Raw genomic sequence first — 16207 nt, forward strand, 5'->3', positions numbered from 1 at the left:
TCCAGTACTGCCCGGGTCCTGGAAAGCATTCTCAGAATTCCCTTATTGCAGAAGAAGAATTCCAGAATCCCCCATCTCGTCCCGGACCAAACTCAGGGCACCAGGTTCTCTTGGGGTCCAACCTCAACATCTCTCTCCCCCCTTTCCCTGCGCACCCCCATCCTCGGCCCCGTACTTCTCTGTTCGAACCCATCTCTCCTCAGTGCCCCCGCAGGGACGGAACCTCGGTACCGCCCTCTCCCGGACCCGCCCCGCCCCGCGACCCCGCCCTCTCGGCCCCAGCCCGCAGGCGCGGCTCGGGGGCGCGGGACCACCCTCCCGCGGCACAGGACCTCGCCCTGCCCCAGCCCCCGACCTCCCGGACCCGGGCCGGAGGGCCGGAGGAGGCGGGGAGGGGCCGCAGGCAGCGCCGCCCCCGCCCCGCGGCCGCTCCCTCCCGGCACCGTCCCTCCCGGCCGGCCTCCGCGCCCCGCCCGCCGCCCCGTGGCCCCTCCCGCGCCGCTCCCGCCGCCCGCCCCGCTCCTCGCCCGCTCTGCCTCCGCCGCCCAAACTTTTCTGCGGGCGCGTTTCCGCGCGGCGGCTGCCTGCCCGCCCGCCCGCCCCCGGCCCATGGGCGCCCCGCCTCAGGGGGCCTGACCCTCGCGCCGGGTCCCCCGGCCGAGCCATGGCGGCCCGCGCGTCCCCTGCCGCACCTGCGGCCGAAGAGCCGGGGGGCCCGGGCGGCCCCCCGCGCAAGAAGAAGTCTCGCTCCGGCGTGTCCGGCCTCCGCCGCGCCTTCAGCTGGCTGCGGGGCAAGCGGCGCAAGAAGGCGGCAGGGACCGAGGGCGCCGAACCGGCCGCCCCCCGGGCCAAGAAGGCGGACGACAAGGCCAGGAGGGCCAAGGGTAAAGGCCGAGGTAAGGCGGCCGGGCACCTGGGCAGGCGCCGGGCGGCGCCGAGGGTGCGGCCTGGGTGGCTCCTCTGGGGGTCCGCGGCGTGTCGGAGGTGGTGACTCCCTAGGCGCCGTTGCTTGGGGAGCGAAGAGCCCGGGGGTCAGTCCGAATACCCCCAGTCTGGCCCGCCCCGCCCCCAGAATTTCCCAGACTCAGCCCTGCCCCGCTCGAGATGGAGAGGACCCCCCGAAGGGGGCAGGAATCCCCTGGCTTAAGCAGGAAGTGCTGGCGCCCGGCTCTTGGGACGGTGAGGCGGTGCCCCCTCCCCCAGGCTCACTCAGGTTCTGCCCTCTGCTGCTGAGTCAGGGGGTCAGAGTCTTGACTCTGGCGTGGGGCCAATGGGAGAGGCACGTGGCCTTGCATCTCTGGTGGGGGGGTCCCTCTGGGTCTGAAAAGCCAGCTGCACTCAAAAGGTGTTTCAGCCATCGAGGTGGATCTGGGTTTCCAGCCCCACAGAGGACCCAGCACGGAGCATAACATGCTTTAGGTTCTTAGCAGTGTTAGCTTTTTCTACCTGGCCCCCCTCACCACTCACCTGGGCCAAACCGCAAACATCCACCTCCTGGGGTGATGAGCTCAGGATCTGAGCCAACTGCCCCACCCACCACTCCTTCCCCCCGCCGTGGTAGAAACGGTCCTGTGTTGGAAGTGTGCTTGCAGTTGGGGGAAACAGGCCCAAGTTAATGGAGAGGCTGTACCTGGGGCAGCCGTGGGTACCTGAAGTACTACAGCTAATTCCCTGCCTCTAGGCTCCCTCTGGCCTGATGGATGGGCAGCCTGAGGGGAGGGGTGGCTGATCTGGCCCATCCCTACTGGAATCACATTTCTTTTGGCCGCTTGCTTTGTTCTTCCCTCATCTTCCTCTCTGTTTCTGTCTCCTGATTGAGGGGGAAGGCATGAGTCTCTGCAAGAGGGTGGGGCTCCCTTGGGGCCAGCCGTCCTAGGAAGTCTACCTTTCCTGTGCTCTTGCTGCAGTGCTAGAGGTGAGGAAATGGCGGTGTGTGCAGGCCCGTCCCATTTCACCTGTGTTTACCCGCCCAGTGTCCTTTAACCACCTCCGCTGGAGGATAATTAGATGGAACACTTTAGGGGTCAGGAAGAGGGTGAAAGGCCTCTTGTGTGATTGCATCCGGCCTGATCTTCCTTTTGGATATGGGCCCTGCTCCCCTGCAGCCCAGCCACAAACAAGTTGGGTGCTGGGGCTGAGATGACTGGGCCAGGCCCCATGGGAAGGTTTGCATGAGGGGTGTTTCCAAGGGCTCTGCAGTCCCCACAATACATGAAGTCTGTCCCAGGGCTGCCCCACTGGGATTCAGTCTGAAGTCATCCCTGTCACACTGAAGGGGGCATGGGTCAGAATTGCAGCAGGATGGATTGTGGTCAGACTGTCAGGATTAGAGATAGAAGGCTAGTGGCGTACCCCAGGGCAGTGGAAACTTTTCCCCTGGGAGATCAGCCTGGGGGCAGGGGCTGGAAAAGCTGACTCTGTAGGTCCCTGCTCGGACAGTCTGGGTTAAGGGTCATTGGGTCAGTGGCAGGCCTCCCCCTGCCTTGTGTTTGGTATTGGGTAGCACTGGGCTTTCTGGGCAGCAGGTCGACCTGATTTGGGACCACGTGCATGGGCAACACCTCTCTGCCCCTGGCTGTTGTTTCCCCAGGTCTGGGGGTGGCCGCAGGTATGTCTGGAGGAAGTCCTTCCTTTTGCTCCAACCTCCTATTATTCCATTTGTTTCCTTGTCACCTGCCTGGCCAAACTTCTTTTCTGTTTATTAAGAGAAATAAATTCCAATCTCTCTAATCTCCACTGGCACCGCTGGTCAGGAAGGGGAAGCCCAAAGAAGGCTTAACTCTTTCTGGGGAAAATGTTTAGAATGAAGACTGGGGGAGATGGGGAGGAGGCACACACAGAAAATTCCTGGGAGGTCAGGGGCCTTTGCTAGGGAGGTCATTATCTCCCCGCTCCCAGTTGCTGAACCAAAGACCCATAGATGCAGGTCTTGGCTTCCTTAATCTGAGTCCCCTACTATAAAAGGGAAAACTGAGCTTGGGATAGATTTTGAGCCTCTGTTTTCCAGAACCCCCCTGCTCCCCGCACTGCCCTGCACAGACTTAGAAAGGAAAGAGAGGAAGTCTGACATTTATTTTTCTGAATGTGCCAGAACCCCCCCACCCCCCTCCTGCCCTGCATCCTTTACCTCCATTATCATTTACAACCATTTGCAGATGGAAAAACTGAGGCTCAGGGACAGTGAGCGATTGATTTGCCCACCTGGGATTTGAAATCAAATCATCTGACTCCAAAACTGGTCCTGCTTTCATGATTCTCCCAAGGACATAGACCAGGGGGTAAGGCTTAAAGATCTTCTCATCCAACCCATTGTACAGATGGGAAGAGGCCCAGAGAAAAGTGAGGGAACTTGATAGAGTAGGAAGAGTATCAGAGTCAGGCAAATTAATGAGAGTTCACATCCTGGCCCAGCGGTTAGCAAGCCCTGTGACACTGGGCAAGCAACTTCTCTGTGGCCTCACTGTTTCCATTACTGTCTCTTGAAGAGAGGGGACCTTCTCCCTGGGGTGACCTTCCGGCTGGACATATCCTTGATAGGTCTGTGAGCTTTCTGTGAGCTTTCCAAGATTCTCACAAAAGAGGACGTGAAAATTACTTGAAAGTGAAGTCACCATAGAAATGTAAGGGGTCGCTGTTATTGTGTTTGTGAGTTTATTCACCTGAGTTGTAAGGACCCAGTCTGGAAGGAATGGGCTTTGAAGCTGACAGGACAACTCTGTCCTGGGCCCTGGTCTGTCCCTCTTGGGCCATGTGACACCAGCAGGTTATTAATCCCTCCAAGCCTCAGTTCTGCTATCTGTAAAATAGAGATAACAAATCCTGGCTTTACAGGGGTGTTTCAAGGATCAAATTAGAAAACAGACATGCAAGTGCATTATGAACTGTGGAGCATGGCCCAGATGTCAGCAGGTTGCTGCTGTTGTGATGCTGAGGACTTGAGCATTAGCTAAGTTTATCCTGATTCATGTTTGGAAAACAACTCATTGGTTACACCTCAGATACCCGTGATGATGATGATTATTGAGGGGGGAACCACAGAAGGTGGAGTCTTTCCTTTGTCCAGCGGAGGACTCAGGCACAGAAAAAGTAACAAACAAACAAACAAGCAGGAATCCATATTTTTCAGAAATATCATGTGGACTCTAGACAAGTGTGTGGGGAGGAAGTGTTTCTGGGACAGATGCCAGGACTGGAGCCCGGCAGATAATCGGGGGAGGCTTCCTGGAGGAGGTGAGCAGAGTGTGGAAGGAGGGCAGGGTGCTGGCTAATTTGAAGGGGAACATGAAGGCTACTATGTGCCAGACCCTGGCCAGGCATTTTCATGAGTGTTTTCCCTTGTTGTCCTCAACAACCTGGGAGGTGGTCAGTTACAACCATTTATAGGTGAGAAAATAGGCCCAGAGGGTGAAAGTAAGTTGGTCAAGGTCATTCAGCTTTATTCATTTGAAAAAGACATATTCCTTACTATATAGTGTCAGGCACTGGTCAGGGTAATGCAAATATTTGGGACAAGACAGGCAAGGTTTTTACTTGCATGGACATGATGAACATAGCGTAGCACTGACAGAGCCACTCAATGTGTCTCCAGAGGCCATACTCTCCAAACAAGATAATATGAGGTTGGATGTGTTTCTGACTCTGGAGGGGAGTAACTGCTGTAGAGCTTAGGATCAGCTTTGGGGAAAGGAGTATACAGCCCTCCCGAAGGTTTCTCTCAGGCAGTGGGCAGTGGCTGGGGGATGGGCGTTGGGGATGGCTCCGATACTGATAGTGAGAATTTAGGAGCTACCCTTTCAGGCTCAGCAGATTTAACCCCATGAACGTTGGCCACTCACTCGGAGAGCTGTGCTGGGCATGGGGTTATGGAGAGAATCCTGCGTTTGAGTTCTGCTTTGCCAAATCCTGCCCCATTCTTGGCAAGACACTGTCTGTCTTAATAAAGATGGGGTTTAATGACCTCTGACCATTAGTGGCCCTTTCTCATTCTAGAATTCTCTGAGTTTGAGAATGGTCTGGAGGAGCAAGCTGGAAGGGGGACTGGGGGTGGGAGCTATGTTCAGGGAAGGAGAGCCTACCTTTGGCCAGTCAGATGGACACGACATCGGGACCCAGTGGTCTGGATGTCATAGGAAGGTGGGTGAGGAGAATGCAGGGTGAATAATGCCAACTCTCCCTGCTGAGGAAGGGGCCTGTGTAGCTCTAAAGCAAAGTGAGGACCCAAAGGCACTTTGGTTAGTGGTCACTTTGCCTCTCTGAGGTCCGGGTGGTATCTGTTTGCCTTTCAATAAACACTCCATGTATTTCCACATTCTGTGCCATTGCATGTGCTGTTCCCCACCTAGTATGTGTTTACCTTCCCTTTTCTATCCAATACTTCTGTTCATTCTCAAGGCCTGGTCCAGTGTCATCACCTCTGTGATACTCCTGGGGAAATTATTGCCCCCAGACTCTAGAGCAGGGTGCTCAAGAGATTTGGAGTTGAACAGCATATGCTTTTCTTTTTTTTTTTTTAAATGGGAATTATTTATTTATTTATTTATTTATTTTTGGCTGTGTTGGGTCTTAGTTTCTGTGCGAGAGCTTTCTCTAGTTGCGGCAAGTGGGGGCCACTCTTCATCGCGGTGCGCGGGCCTCTCACTATCACGGCCTCTCTTGTTGCGGAACACAGGCTCCAGATGCGCAGGCTCAGTAATTGTGGCTCACGGGCCTAGTTGCTCCGCGGCATGTGGGATCTTCCCAGGCCAGGGCTCGAACCCGTGTCCCCTGCATTAGCAGGCGGATTCTCAACCACTGCGCCACCAGGGAAGCCCTCTTTCTTTTCTTAATATTTATTTATTCGTTTATTTATTTGGCTGTGTTGGGTCTTAGCTGCGGCATGCGGGATCTTTTGTTGCAATGCGCGGGCTTCTCTAGTTGGTGCATGGGCTCTATAGCACACTAGCTCAGTAGTTGCGGCGCACGGGCTTAGTTGCCCTGCGACCTGTGGGATTTTAGTTCCACGACCAGGGATTGAACCCTGTCCCTTGCATTGGAAGGGGGATTCTTTTTTTTCTTTTTTTTTTTTTGGCTGCACCGGGTCTTCGTTGCTGTGCTCAGGCTTTCTCTAGTTGCGGCGAGCAGGGGCTACTCTTTGTTGTGGCGTGTGGGCTTCAGTAGTTGTGGCTCGCGGGCTCTAGAGCACAGGCTCAGTAGTTGTGGCACACAGGCTTAGTTGCTCCGCGACATGTGGGATCTTCCCAGACCAGGGCTCGAACCTGTGTCCCCTGCATTGGCAGGCAGATTCTTAACCACTGCGCCACCAGGGAAGCCCGGAAAGTGGATTCTTAACCACTGGACCACCAGGGAAGTCCCAGGATATGCTTTTCTGGTCACCTGCTTCTTGGGGAGGGGCATCTCAGTGTCCTTAGCCTGGGGCCTTGACTGATGTGATATGGGCAGGGCTCCCTCTGCTGTGGGGTACATCAGTGGGAGAGTGGTTTCCATAAGGGAGTCTGGGTCCACCTTCTTCAAGCCCCTCTGAAGTGATGAGCATTGTCTGCCTTGGGTCCAGATGGGAGAGGGTGTCTCACTAATTTATTTCACACATACTTATTAAGTATTTAATATTAGGTAATAAGTACCTACTATGTGCCAGACTCTGTCCTGGGGATGAATGAAAGACAAGGTCCCAGTCCTCGTGAACCTCACAGTTTGAGGGGGGTAGTAGACATTGAACAAGTAATTAAGGGTCAAGAAGTGTGACTAAGGAGGCAACAGAGTGATCCCAGGGGGCGATCAAAGACGGCTTCCCCAAGAGGTGACATGAGCTAAAATGGAAGAATGAGGGGAAGCTGGGGTTGAGGGATTTGCAGAGCTGGAACCAGGCAAGGCTCCTGCTGGGGGTTGGGACCAGCTGGCTCTCGGGTTCCGTGGGCACAGGCATCACCATACCTCACTGTTCTGAACATCCTGAGGGCAGGCCCTGGGCTGACTGTCTTTTCCCTCTGCCCTGCCCAGCACAGGGCCTGGCACTAAGTGGCTTTGGGTGATAGGTGGGTAATCTGATATGGGCCCCCAGAGCATGGGTATCTCCAGATCCTGGGCGCTCAGAGCTGATAGCCTGAGATGTCACAGGGAGCCCTCATGGTACATACAGATGGGCAACTGAGGCCCAGAGGAGGAAGTGACTTGCTCAAGGTCATACAGCCAACCAGTGTTGGAGGCGGAACAGGAGCCCACACCTGCCAGGCTGACCTCAGCTTCCCCACTCCTTTGTTCTGACTTCTAATGGAAAAATCCCATCCCAGAAAGGGGCCTCGACCAGGGGTGGGATGAGAGGAGCAGGAAGCCGAGGCCAAGAAGGCCTCATCCATCCCCTCCTTTACCTCTGACACCTTCATGGGCCCGGTCCAGCTGCCTCTCGCCCTCCCTCCTCACGGAGGCCCTGGATCCCCACCGGTGGCACAGGGCCCAGGTTCTCCTGGAAATCCCCCTCAGGCTGGGGGGCCCTCCCCCCACCACTCTCCCTTTCCTGCCCCTGAATCAGGGCCGCCAGCAAGGTCTGCTGCTCTGGGGTGGCTATACCCTGTGGCCAGAAAAATCTCTAATCTGTTGTCAGCAGAGGGCAGGGGGAGCGCCTCCCCTCCCTCACCCGCCCCTCGGAAATTCCCCTCTCCCCAAACCCTCAAAGCTGTCTCAGCTGCTCCTGGCCTGTCACATGCTGAAGAAAACTAATGAGAGGAGGCATTGTATATTGTTTAGGCCGCAGTGAATGTGGCGGGGTGGGGAGAGCAGGTATACACACCTCTACCTCCCATCTGGAGAACCCACGGATGGCCACCTCCAGTCCTGTGGCTGACTTGGGGGAGGAAGTGGGTGGAAGCAGCTTCCTTGGGCAGGAGGGATGAACTCGTTGTCCACCTCCCCCATGACTATACTCCCCAGGACTCTGTGCTCTAGTGTTCCGCTGTCCTGGGGGCTGCTTCACCAAAGGCTGTCAGCTGCACTCACGGGGTGCTCTGTGCTGGCACGGAGGGGAGATGGAGACAGCTCAGCCTGCCAAGGGTTTAAACCCTGAATCTTCTGGCAAAGTGCATGCTTCCCAGGAGCATGCTGGTGGGGTCTGTTCCAAGTAGGACCTCCTGCCTGCTTAAGGATACCCTCTCCTCCAAGCCCCTAGCCAGCCGAGGCCTTTACTACTATCCTCCAGTAGGGTCACGAGACCCTCAAGCCCTGCCTTGTGGTTCCAGGAGTTCTGGTCCATATGCCTACCATACCACCTACTTCTTCCCACCAGTCCTACCCCAGCCTCTCCCAGGCTCTCCCATGCACTTGACTCGTTGGTAGTACTCTTCCTTTTGGATCTGGGAGCAAGCATAGCCTTTGTAGTGAAAGAAGGTAAGACTGGGAGAGTGCCTTGGACTCTCCTGCCTGTGCCTCTTCACCTCCATTAGTGCTCAAGGTGCCATCATCACCACCTCTGCCAGTTTCTGTTCAACACGTAGGGATACCTACTGTGTGCCAGACACTATGCTGAGCCTGGGGCTACTAGGAGGAGTGAGAGGATTAGTGTCCTTGAGGAACTTGTTTTCTGGTTGGAAAGGGAGCTACCAAAGCAAACTGTTGCCTTGAGACAAGTGCTGGGTTGGTGTTACACAGGGTGCCGGGGAGCCCTTAGGTGTGATCAGTACTGTATCAGTGGACAGCATTAATGCCTGTGGGAGCCCCAAGAACTGGGCTGGGGGAGGAGGGGTGTCAAGGAGGACATGGAGGAGGACACTGTCTAGCAAGGCCTTGAGGACAGGCAGAGGTGGAAGAGGAAGGAGCATGTGTGAGGCCTGTAGGTGTGCACTGGGGTGCAGCAAGCAGTTGTGTGTGGCTGGAGCTCTGAGAATGAAAGGGGTGTGGTCAGAGATGAGGCTGAACTGGTGAGCGGGGGCAGCTCCTGCAAGGTCTCCTGTGAAGGCCGAGGTACCTGCTACACTCCGGACATCCTTCTAAGCTCTTTGCATGCCTGTCCTCACTGAATGCATGCCGAGGGATTTGGACTTTACCCTTGAGTGTTCTCTCTGCTCCCCCCATACCACCTTTCCCCTTGATGGGCCTCAGGTTCCCCACCTGTAAATTAAGGGAATTGGGCCAGCAGATCTCTGAGGTCTCATCCAGCTCTGCCACTAGGACCCTCTTCTCTGTGCAAGGCAGGGAGCCTGCTGCACACAGTGTGGTATACAGTGTATGCTCAACAAGTATTTTCTGGGTGGATGAATAAAATACCAGCCCCTCAAGGACTGCACTGTTGTCAACCTCAGTCTCTTAGCAAGAGATGGGCCTCAGGGAGGGTGTGGTTCAGCTTTAACTCTCCCATTTTGCAGGGAGGGAACAGGGTGTCTTGGAGCCACTGGGCATAAGAGGCAGCGTGGTGTAGTGGAGGAGGGGCTTGCCCCGGTGGCAGAAAGGATGAGCCGTAAGGGGATTAGAACTGAGGGCCGTGGACTTCCAGCCCAGTGCTCTTTCTCTGTCTATACCATGCTGCCCCTGGTTGGAGAGATGGCAGAGTGATCGTAAAGGAGAGTCCTTGCCCAGTATGTGGGGTCCTGGGCAGGTCCCTGGACACAGGGCACTTGTGAGAATATAAAGATGTGGGGGCCTTGCGCAACCTGGAAGACTTTCAGAAGAGGTGAACCTTGGCCTGGGCTTTGAAAAACAAAGACTTATTTAAGGGGAGATGAGAGAGAGTTAGGGTTAGATGCACACAGACATGTGCTTTCATGTATGTTTACCTATATGCTCCATTACTTACACATACCCCACCCCCCAAAGGTAGATAGATATGGGTATATCAGCAGATAGTTGCACAGTCATATTGATACAGAAAACCACATGCAATTACAGTCTTATAGACAAACATTTTCACTTACATGCACTTACATGCACTCAAGCAGACTATTACACACTCAAATACACAAAAAGCAGTGATATTCAGCCAGCTTGAGGGAGTCACAATTATATAGGCAAATATACAAAAGCACACATCCAAACCTATGTAAACAGATTCAATTATATGGATACAGGCATGCAGTCACACACAGGTGATGACACAGAGAGGAACCCACATGTTCAGGGTCACAGATACACAACTACACAGCCACATTCAAGAACGCAAATACAAATGCCCAATTACATGCCCTCCTTCAAGGTCATGGAGAGGCACAGATAAAGTGGTGGGGTAGGTAGCCTGGAGCAGTGGGTATTGGACTCAGTCAGGGTTTGAGTACTGGCTTTGTAGCTTAATGCTGTTTGACTTTGGGCTAATCGGTTGACTTCATGGAACCTCAATTTTCCCATCTGTAAAATGGAGATGATAAAAGTACCTACCTTACAGAATTGTTTTGTGGGTGAAATGAAGTAATGCATGAAAGCAGTTATCACAGTGCCTGGCACATAGGAAGCGCTATATAAAAGGGTTCTATTGTTATTTTGAACACCATTACTACAGAGATACAGTCAGATAGATGTATTTGTACAAACAAGCAGAGACAGGCGGTACACAGACACGTGACACTCACGGGGTGGTGGTTGGTGGGCCTTAGCAGCAGCAAGGCTCCAGACCTTGCCTGTCTGGAGCCTGGGCCCCTAGTTCTCTTGGTTCCACTGCAGTCCTCAGAGGCAGCCCCTGGCCTGGGAGAGCGAGCGATCTGTCAGCCCCACCTGGACAGGCCCGGCCTTTCCCAGAGCACGGGGCGGGGCGGCTCGGCAGGTCTCCCAGGTCCTCAGAGGGGTGGAGCCTACGGGATGTGCGCCAGGCCCCGCCCCTCTGCCGGCCCCTCCCTCGCCCCGGCCATTGGCCGCAGAGCCCGGGGGCGTGGCCGAGCTGGGGCTGGGGGCGCCTGCGGTGGCCGCCCGCGCTTCTCTCTGCCTCCCTCCTGTGGCTGCGGGCCCGGCTGCCGGGCTGGTAGGGCTGCGCTAGGGTTCCCGCGCCGGCTCCCGCGCCCACCATGGGCAACTCACACCACAAGAGGAAGGCCCCCAGCGGCCCCCGGGCCCGCAGCTTCTGGCGGTTCGGGCGGTCGGCGAGGCGGCCGGCAGGTAGGGGCTGGGGGTGGGGGCGGGGCAGGCGGGGAGGAGGGTCTTCCTGCCGCAGCCGCCGCCGCCGCTGCTGCCCCCTCCTGGGGCTTGTTGGGTGTGAGTTTGGGGGGCCGGGAATCCCCCGCACAGACCCCACCCCTCACATGCAGACAGAGACACATGTACGCACGAATACCCGCGGGCGGGCACATGTACATGTTCACAATTTACAGTCACATACACAACACCCACTCAGATGTACGGACATGCAGACACAAAATCACATACACATTCACACCCACACGATCGCTGTGGGAGAGACAGATCCTGAGATACAGGTACATATACCTATGTATACGGTTTACCCAGCCACACGAACACCACGCCAGTCGCAGATTCAGACACATTCATGTACGTACAGTTGCCCAACGTCTTAGGCACACGTATGTACACACAGGTTCAGAACTGCACAACCAGCCAGACCCTAAAGCACTTATACACACACACACACACACGCACGCACGCACATTTGTTCCCCAGGCTTTAGCCCGCACAGGCTGAAAGTTTGCAGGAGGGAGGGGAGACAAAGGTGGAGGGGAGAAGCAGGAAACCAGGGGCTGGAGACTCGGGCCGCCTCCATCTGGCTTGATCGGGAGTCGGACTGGTTCTCTGGGCTCCCTCCCCACCCCCATCCGCACCGCCGCTGCCTCTCTCTGTCCCCCTTCCCCCCCCCACCCGCGGTCCCCATGGTCGCTGCCGCATCCCCCCCTTTCAGTGCAGCCACCGAGCTGGAACGCAGCCCTTCCCGGCGTGCTGCGGGATCTGTCCGCGGGTCACATTCCATCCTCCAAGTCGGGGGGAGGGGGCAGAATTGGGAAGGCCTCCAACCCCAAGGCTGGGAGCCAGGATTCCTGGTTCCCCCCAGCGGGTGTGGCGGTTCAGGGTATCCCCGGGTCCCAAGGGGTGTTGGAGGAGGGGCTGTGTAGAGTGCCTAGTTCCTCCGCCTGGTGAATCCAAACATGGGGTAGGGGCAGGGTGGTGATCCACCCCCCACCCCGCAAGATAAGGGGTCTCCAACAGAGTTGGGTATCTGCTGGTTTTGGGGAATGAGAAAATCCTGGAGAAGGTGGCTTGGGGGGCCTCCCTCCTGTGGTGGGAGAATCCACCCATGACTTACCAGGATGGCCTACATTCCTAGAGGTTCTGAATTGAGCCTGATGATCTCATCCCTCCATGCAGGGGGCAATAGAAAGGGCCTAGGCTGGGATTTAGGGTGTCTGGGTTCTCAGTGTGGCTCTGGTATGGGCTCTGTGACCTTGAGCAGATTGCTTTCACTTCTCTGGACCTCCCTGGCTCCTAGAGGGAGGCCTGTCTGTGAAATAAGGGCAGCTTAGCTTAGGTGACTTCTTGGGACCCTTACAGTCGTGAAAGAGACTGAGAGAGAAGGTGGGCTTGTCCAAGGTCATTGCCTGCAGTGGTTTGAAGAATAATCATGACTATTAGGAGAAGGATTAATTAAATGCTGGTAGGCTCTCTGAGGTTCCTCAGAAGCTGGGTTGATGAGAGACTTCTGGACCTTCCAGTAGTCTCCCTGTCCCAGTAATCCTGAAATCTGGGCTGTGCCCACCTGTCTGTCCTCTTGGAATCGGCACCAAGGGGGTGGGGCTGGGGCTGGGGAATCTTCATCTGCCCTCCTATGGCCACTCTAATCTGATGGTTTCCTGAGACCCAAATGTGGATCCAGACTTGTGACCATTTGTGGTGGGGGAGAGAGAGATTAAGAGGGCTGTGTTTATAATTTGCCCGCCAGCCCTTACGGAAGAGGCCTGGGGCTTCTAGCATCTCTTGTGCTCTTCCAGTTCCTGCTGCAACTCAAGGGTCAACCAGGCTTTAAAGGTGTTCCTAAAAACCCAGAAAGCAATGTCAAGGGAACATAGAAGAAAGCATGGGGGCTAGGGAATATTCTAGGCTATATGTTAAAAGGCTTTTGGGTTGTGGTCAGTTTTAGAAAACTGGGGAGCTGGTATTAAAGAAGTAACTGTAGGGTTGGAATTAGTCCTGAATTGTTGATTAGACAAGAGAACCTGGCCAGGGATGCATTTCAGCTCTGGGGTATGGTCGTAAGCAAAGGCATGGGGTTGAGACTGAGTGTGGAGGCTGGAAAGCAAAGTAGTTGAGGTTTCTTCCTTGTGCCTGGGAGGAGAAAAAGTGAATGTAAACTTCAATCTCTTTGTTTTTACTTGTGCTGAGGATTCTAAGGCTTCCCTGGCTTCAGCCTCTGCTGACACAGGTCCAGGTATGGGACTGGGGCTTGAGTACTTACTCGTTTGATTAGTCTGTGAAAGGATGGGGGAAAGAACGCAAGGCAAGCAGAGAGGGCTGGAGTCTACAGGCCAAAGGGAGCCAGTGAAGGTGTTTGAGCAAGTGAGGAGCCTATGAAAGTGGTATGTTAGGAAGATGGCAGGTGCAGGCAGGACAGGTTGGGGGGTGGGGTGGTGAGAGTGGAAGCTCATAGAACAGTCTGGAGGCTGTTGCAGTAATCCAGGGGAGAGGTTGATGGAGTGAGGGCTGGGGACAGGCTGAGGGCTGTGGGAGTGGAGAGGAGTGGCAGCTGCAGAGACACTGCGGAGGAGGTGGCAGAAGTGATAGGAAGGACCTGGGATTAATCAGATGTTGAGAGTATGGGCCAGAGAGTGCTGTGAAGGCTCTATGCATGAGGCTGCTTGGCTGGGGGTGGCAGCAGAGATAAACCGTATGCTAAACCCTTTACCTTGATTAATTCATTTGTCCTCCAACGGTCTTACAAGCTGTAAGCTATTCTTCCCATTTTACAGATGAGAAAGCTGGAGCTCAGAGAAGTTAAGTCACTTGTCCAAGGCTACTCAGCAAGAAGGTTGCTGAACAGGGATTCAAACCCAAGCCTGTCAGATTCCAAAGCCTGTGCTCTTAATTATTTTAGGTGTAGATGGATATCCTCTTATGATGGAGGGGCCTGCATGTCCTCTGGGTGAAGAAAGCCTGAGGCCCTGGGGGATTTGGACTCCGTATGGTGCACAGATGGAGGAAGCACTGTGGAGGAAGGGCAGGGGTTGAGGACTAAGCACTGAAGCCGCCAAGAGCTCAGAGAGGGAGCTGGCGGGCAGTGGGAGGGGAAACTGAGTTTCAAGGAAGGGTTGGTCCCATGTTACAAATGCCCTTCGACCATAGAGAAGGGTGAGGGTGAATAGGGAGAGGCCTCCTCACTGCTGCAAAGACATTGTAACCTGCTGGGATTGTTTGGCCTTGGTTCTCAGGAATCCATCTCAACCCTCCCAGCCCCAGGCCATCTGGGCACTTGGTCCTGGGAGGTATGGAGGATTGGTGGAGGATGTGAATTGGCAGCTCAAGGAGCACCCCCAGCACTCTGTCCTCTTCCTGTTCCCATGCATTATACTGTCAGGCTTACACACATGGCCCTCCTCCTGATAGGGTTTATTGTTCCCACTTTGCAGATGAGATTGAGGGAAGGGACTAAGTCATTGGTGGAGTCAGACTCTGCCCTGCCTCTGGACCTAGAGCACCAGTGGCCGCAGCTGGGAGAAGACCTGCTCCTGTTACCTCCCTTGCCCCCTTTCTTCCTGTTTCCTCTCCTTTACTGGGGTGGGGAGACTTGTGACCAACTAACTGTATGTCTAGACTTGCTTGTGGGAGCCCTGGGCTTCCAGATAAGGGGCTGGCCCAGCCCTCTCTGGTCTGAGGGATCTGAGATAAGCTGAACCCCCTTGCTGCCCCAGGTCCTGACCCAAAGTGAGGGACCACTCCCCTCCTTCTGGCGGCAGAGTCATACATGCCAAGGGCTCCTTAGAGATCATCTCCCCAACCGTCCCACCTCATAGATGAAGAAACTGAGGCCCAGAAGAAGGCAGTGCCTGATTCAGGATCATGCTTCAACTGAGGGGCAGTGAGAGCTCAGGCCTAGGACCTCTGACTCCCAGGGCAGTGGGATATCTGGCGTGGGCTCCGAATTCCCTTTCCTCCCAAACAGGGGGCGGTTAGGGCTGCCAGATAGGGCTACGTCACTGAGGAGCTGATAGGAAGCTGATGTTAAGTGTCCCTTATCAGACCTTATCTTAATAATGGTTCTCAACTCCACTTGAGATTTGAAGAGAGCTCCAGAAGTGGATGGGAGAGGAGGCCTCTAGGGACATGGGAAGAACAGCAGCCAGTATGAGCTGGGCTCACGGCCATTATTAGCTGTGTGACCTTGGGCTAGTCACTAACCCTAGGGGAGTGCCTCTGTATGGTGAGGGGGATTTAGTGAGACCATGTGTGTCTCAGTCAGTTGGCACTCAGCAAATGCTGGCTTATGATCGTTGAAAGTGAAAAGGCCCCCACACCTGGATAGGCAGAGGCTCCCTCTGATGACAACACTGTGGTTACACTTGGTTGCGTGGCTTTAACTTTCCCAGGCACTCTGTGAGGTGGGTATTAGTCCCACTTTACAGATGAGACTGCAGCCCTGAGAGTCCGATTCTTTTGTCCAAAGCCCGGAATCCAGACCTTCCGACTCCCAGCCTTTTTCTCTCCTGGCTTCATGGTGGCTGCCTCTCCGGCATCTATGAAATGAGGATAATCATGCCTTGAAGGAACAAAGGAAAGGGCTTTGGAAAGTCAGGATCGCACCCTGGCCGAAAGAGATTATTATGTTACTGTCAGCAGCAGATACTGACCCGGAAACTCATTATGACATTTACTAATATTATGGTAGCTAATTCCTCCCTGTGTTACTGCCCGTTCCCCCAGGCGCCTGTAGGATGGGATCCTCCCCTTCCTGTCCCAGGCCTCCCTACCCCCCAATATTTACCTTAGAACCGGCCTGTCAGCTCTGCCCTGGCCAGGCTGGGCCTTCGCAGTGAGAAGAGGAAGGAGGTAGATTCCCCTCGTGCAGAAGTGGGGTGCAGAGCTCCCCAACTTTGGGCAGTGACTGAGGCTATGGCCCCCTCCCTCCCACGCCAACCCCTTAACTTCCTGAGACTTAGGGTCCACTAAGGCGTTTGCAGTGAGACCCAGGTTCTGGGCTCGGCCACTTCCTGGTTGGGTGACCTTGAGCAAGTCACTGTCCCTCCAGCCTTGTGCTCATTTGTAAGAAGGGAACTCACACCTACCTTGCAGGTTTCTCGTTCGC

The 16207-nt window shown here is 55.1% G+C and overlaps 1 protein-coding gene across 2 annotated transcripts in view; it reads left to right on the top strand.

Annotated features, from left to right (window-relative positions):
• Positions 1–312: 312 nt before the first annotated feature.
• The window catches only part of KIAA1522 (KIAA1522 ortholog), a 28612-nt gene continuing 12717 nt past the window's right edge, over positions 313–16207 (top strand). The window contains exon 1 of one of the 2 annotated variants that reach the window (XM_057557367.1): positions 313–896. In XM_057557367.1, the coding sequence (XP_057413350.1) occupies positions 665–896 (232 nt within the window). In that variant the 5' untranslated portion in view covers positions 313–664. The remainder of the gene's footprint in view (positions 897–16207) is intronic. The other variant, XM_057557364.1, reaches the window with a different exon arrangement.

Source organism: Balaenoptera acutorostrata, chromosome 1, assembly GCF_949987535.1.
Source record: "Balaenoptera acutorostrata chromosome 1, mBalAcu1.1, whole genome shotgun sequence".
Classification (NCBI taxonomy): domain Eukaryota; kingdom Metazoa; phylum Chordata; class Mammalia; order Artiodactyla; family Balaenopteridae; genus Balaenoptera; species Balaenoptera acutorostrata.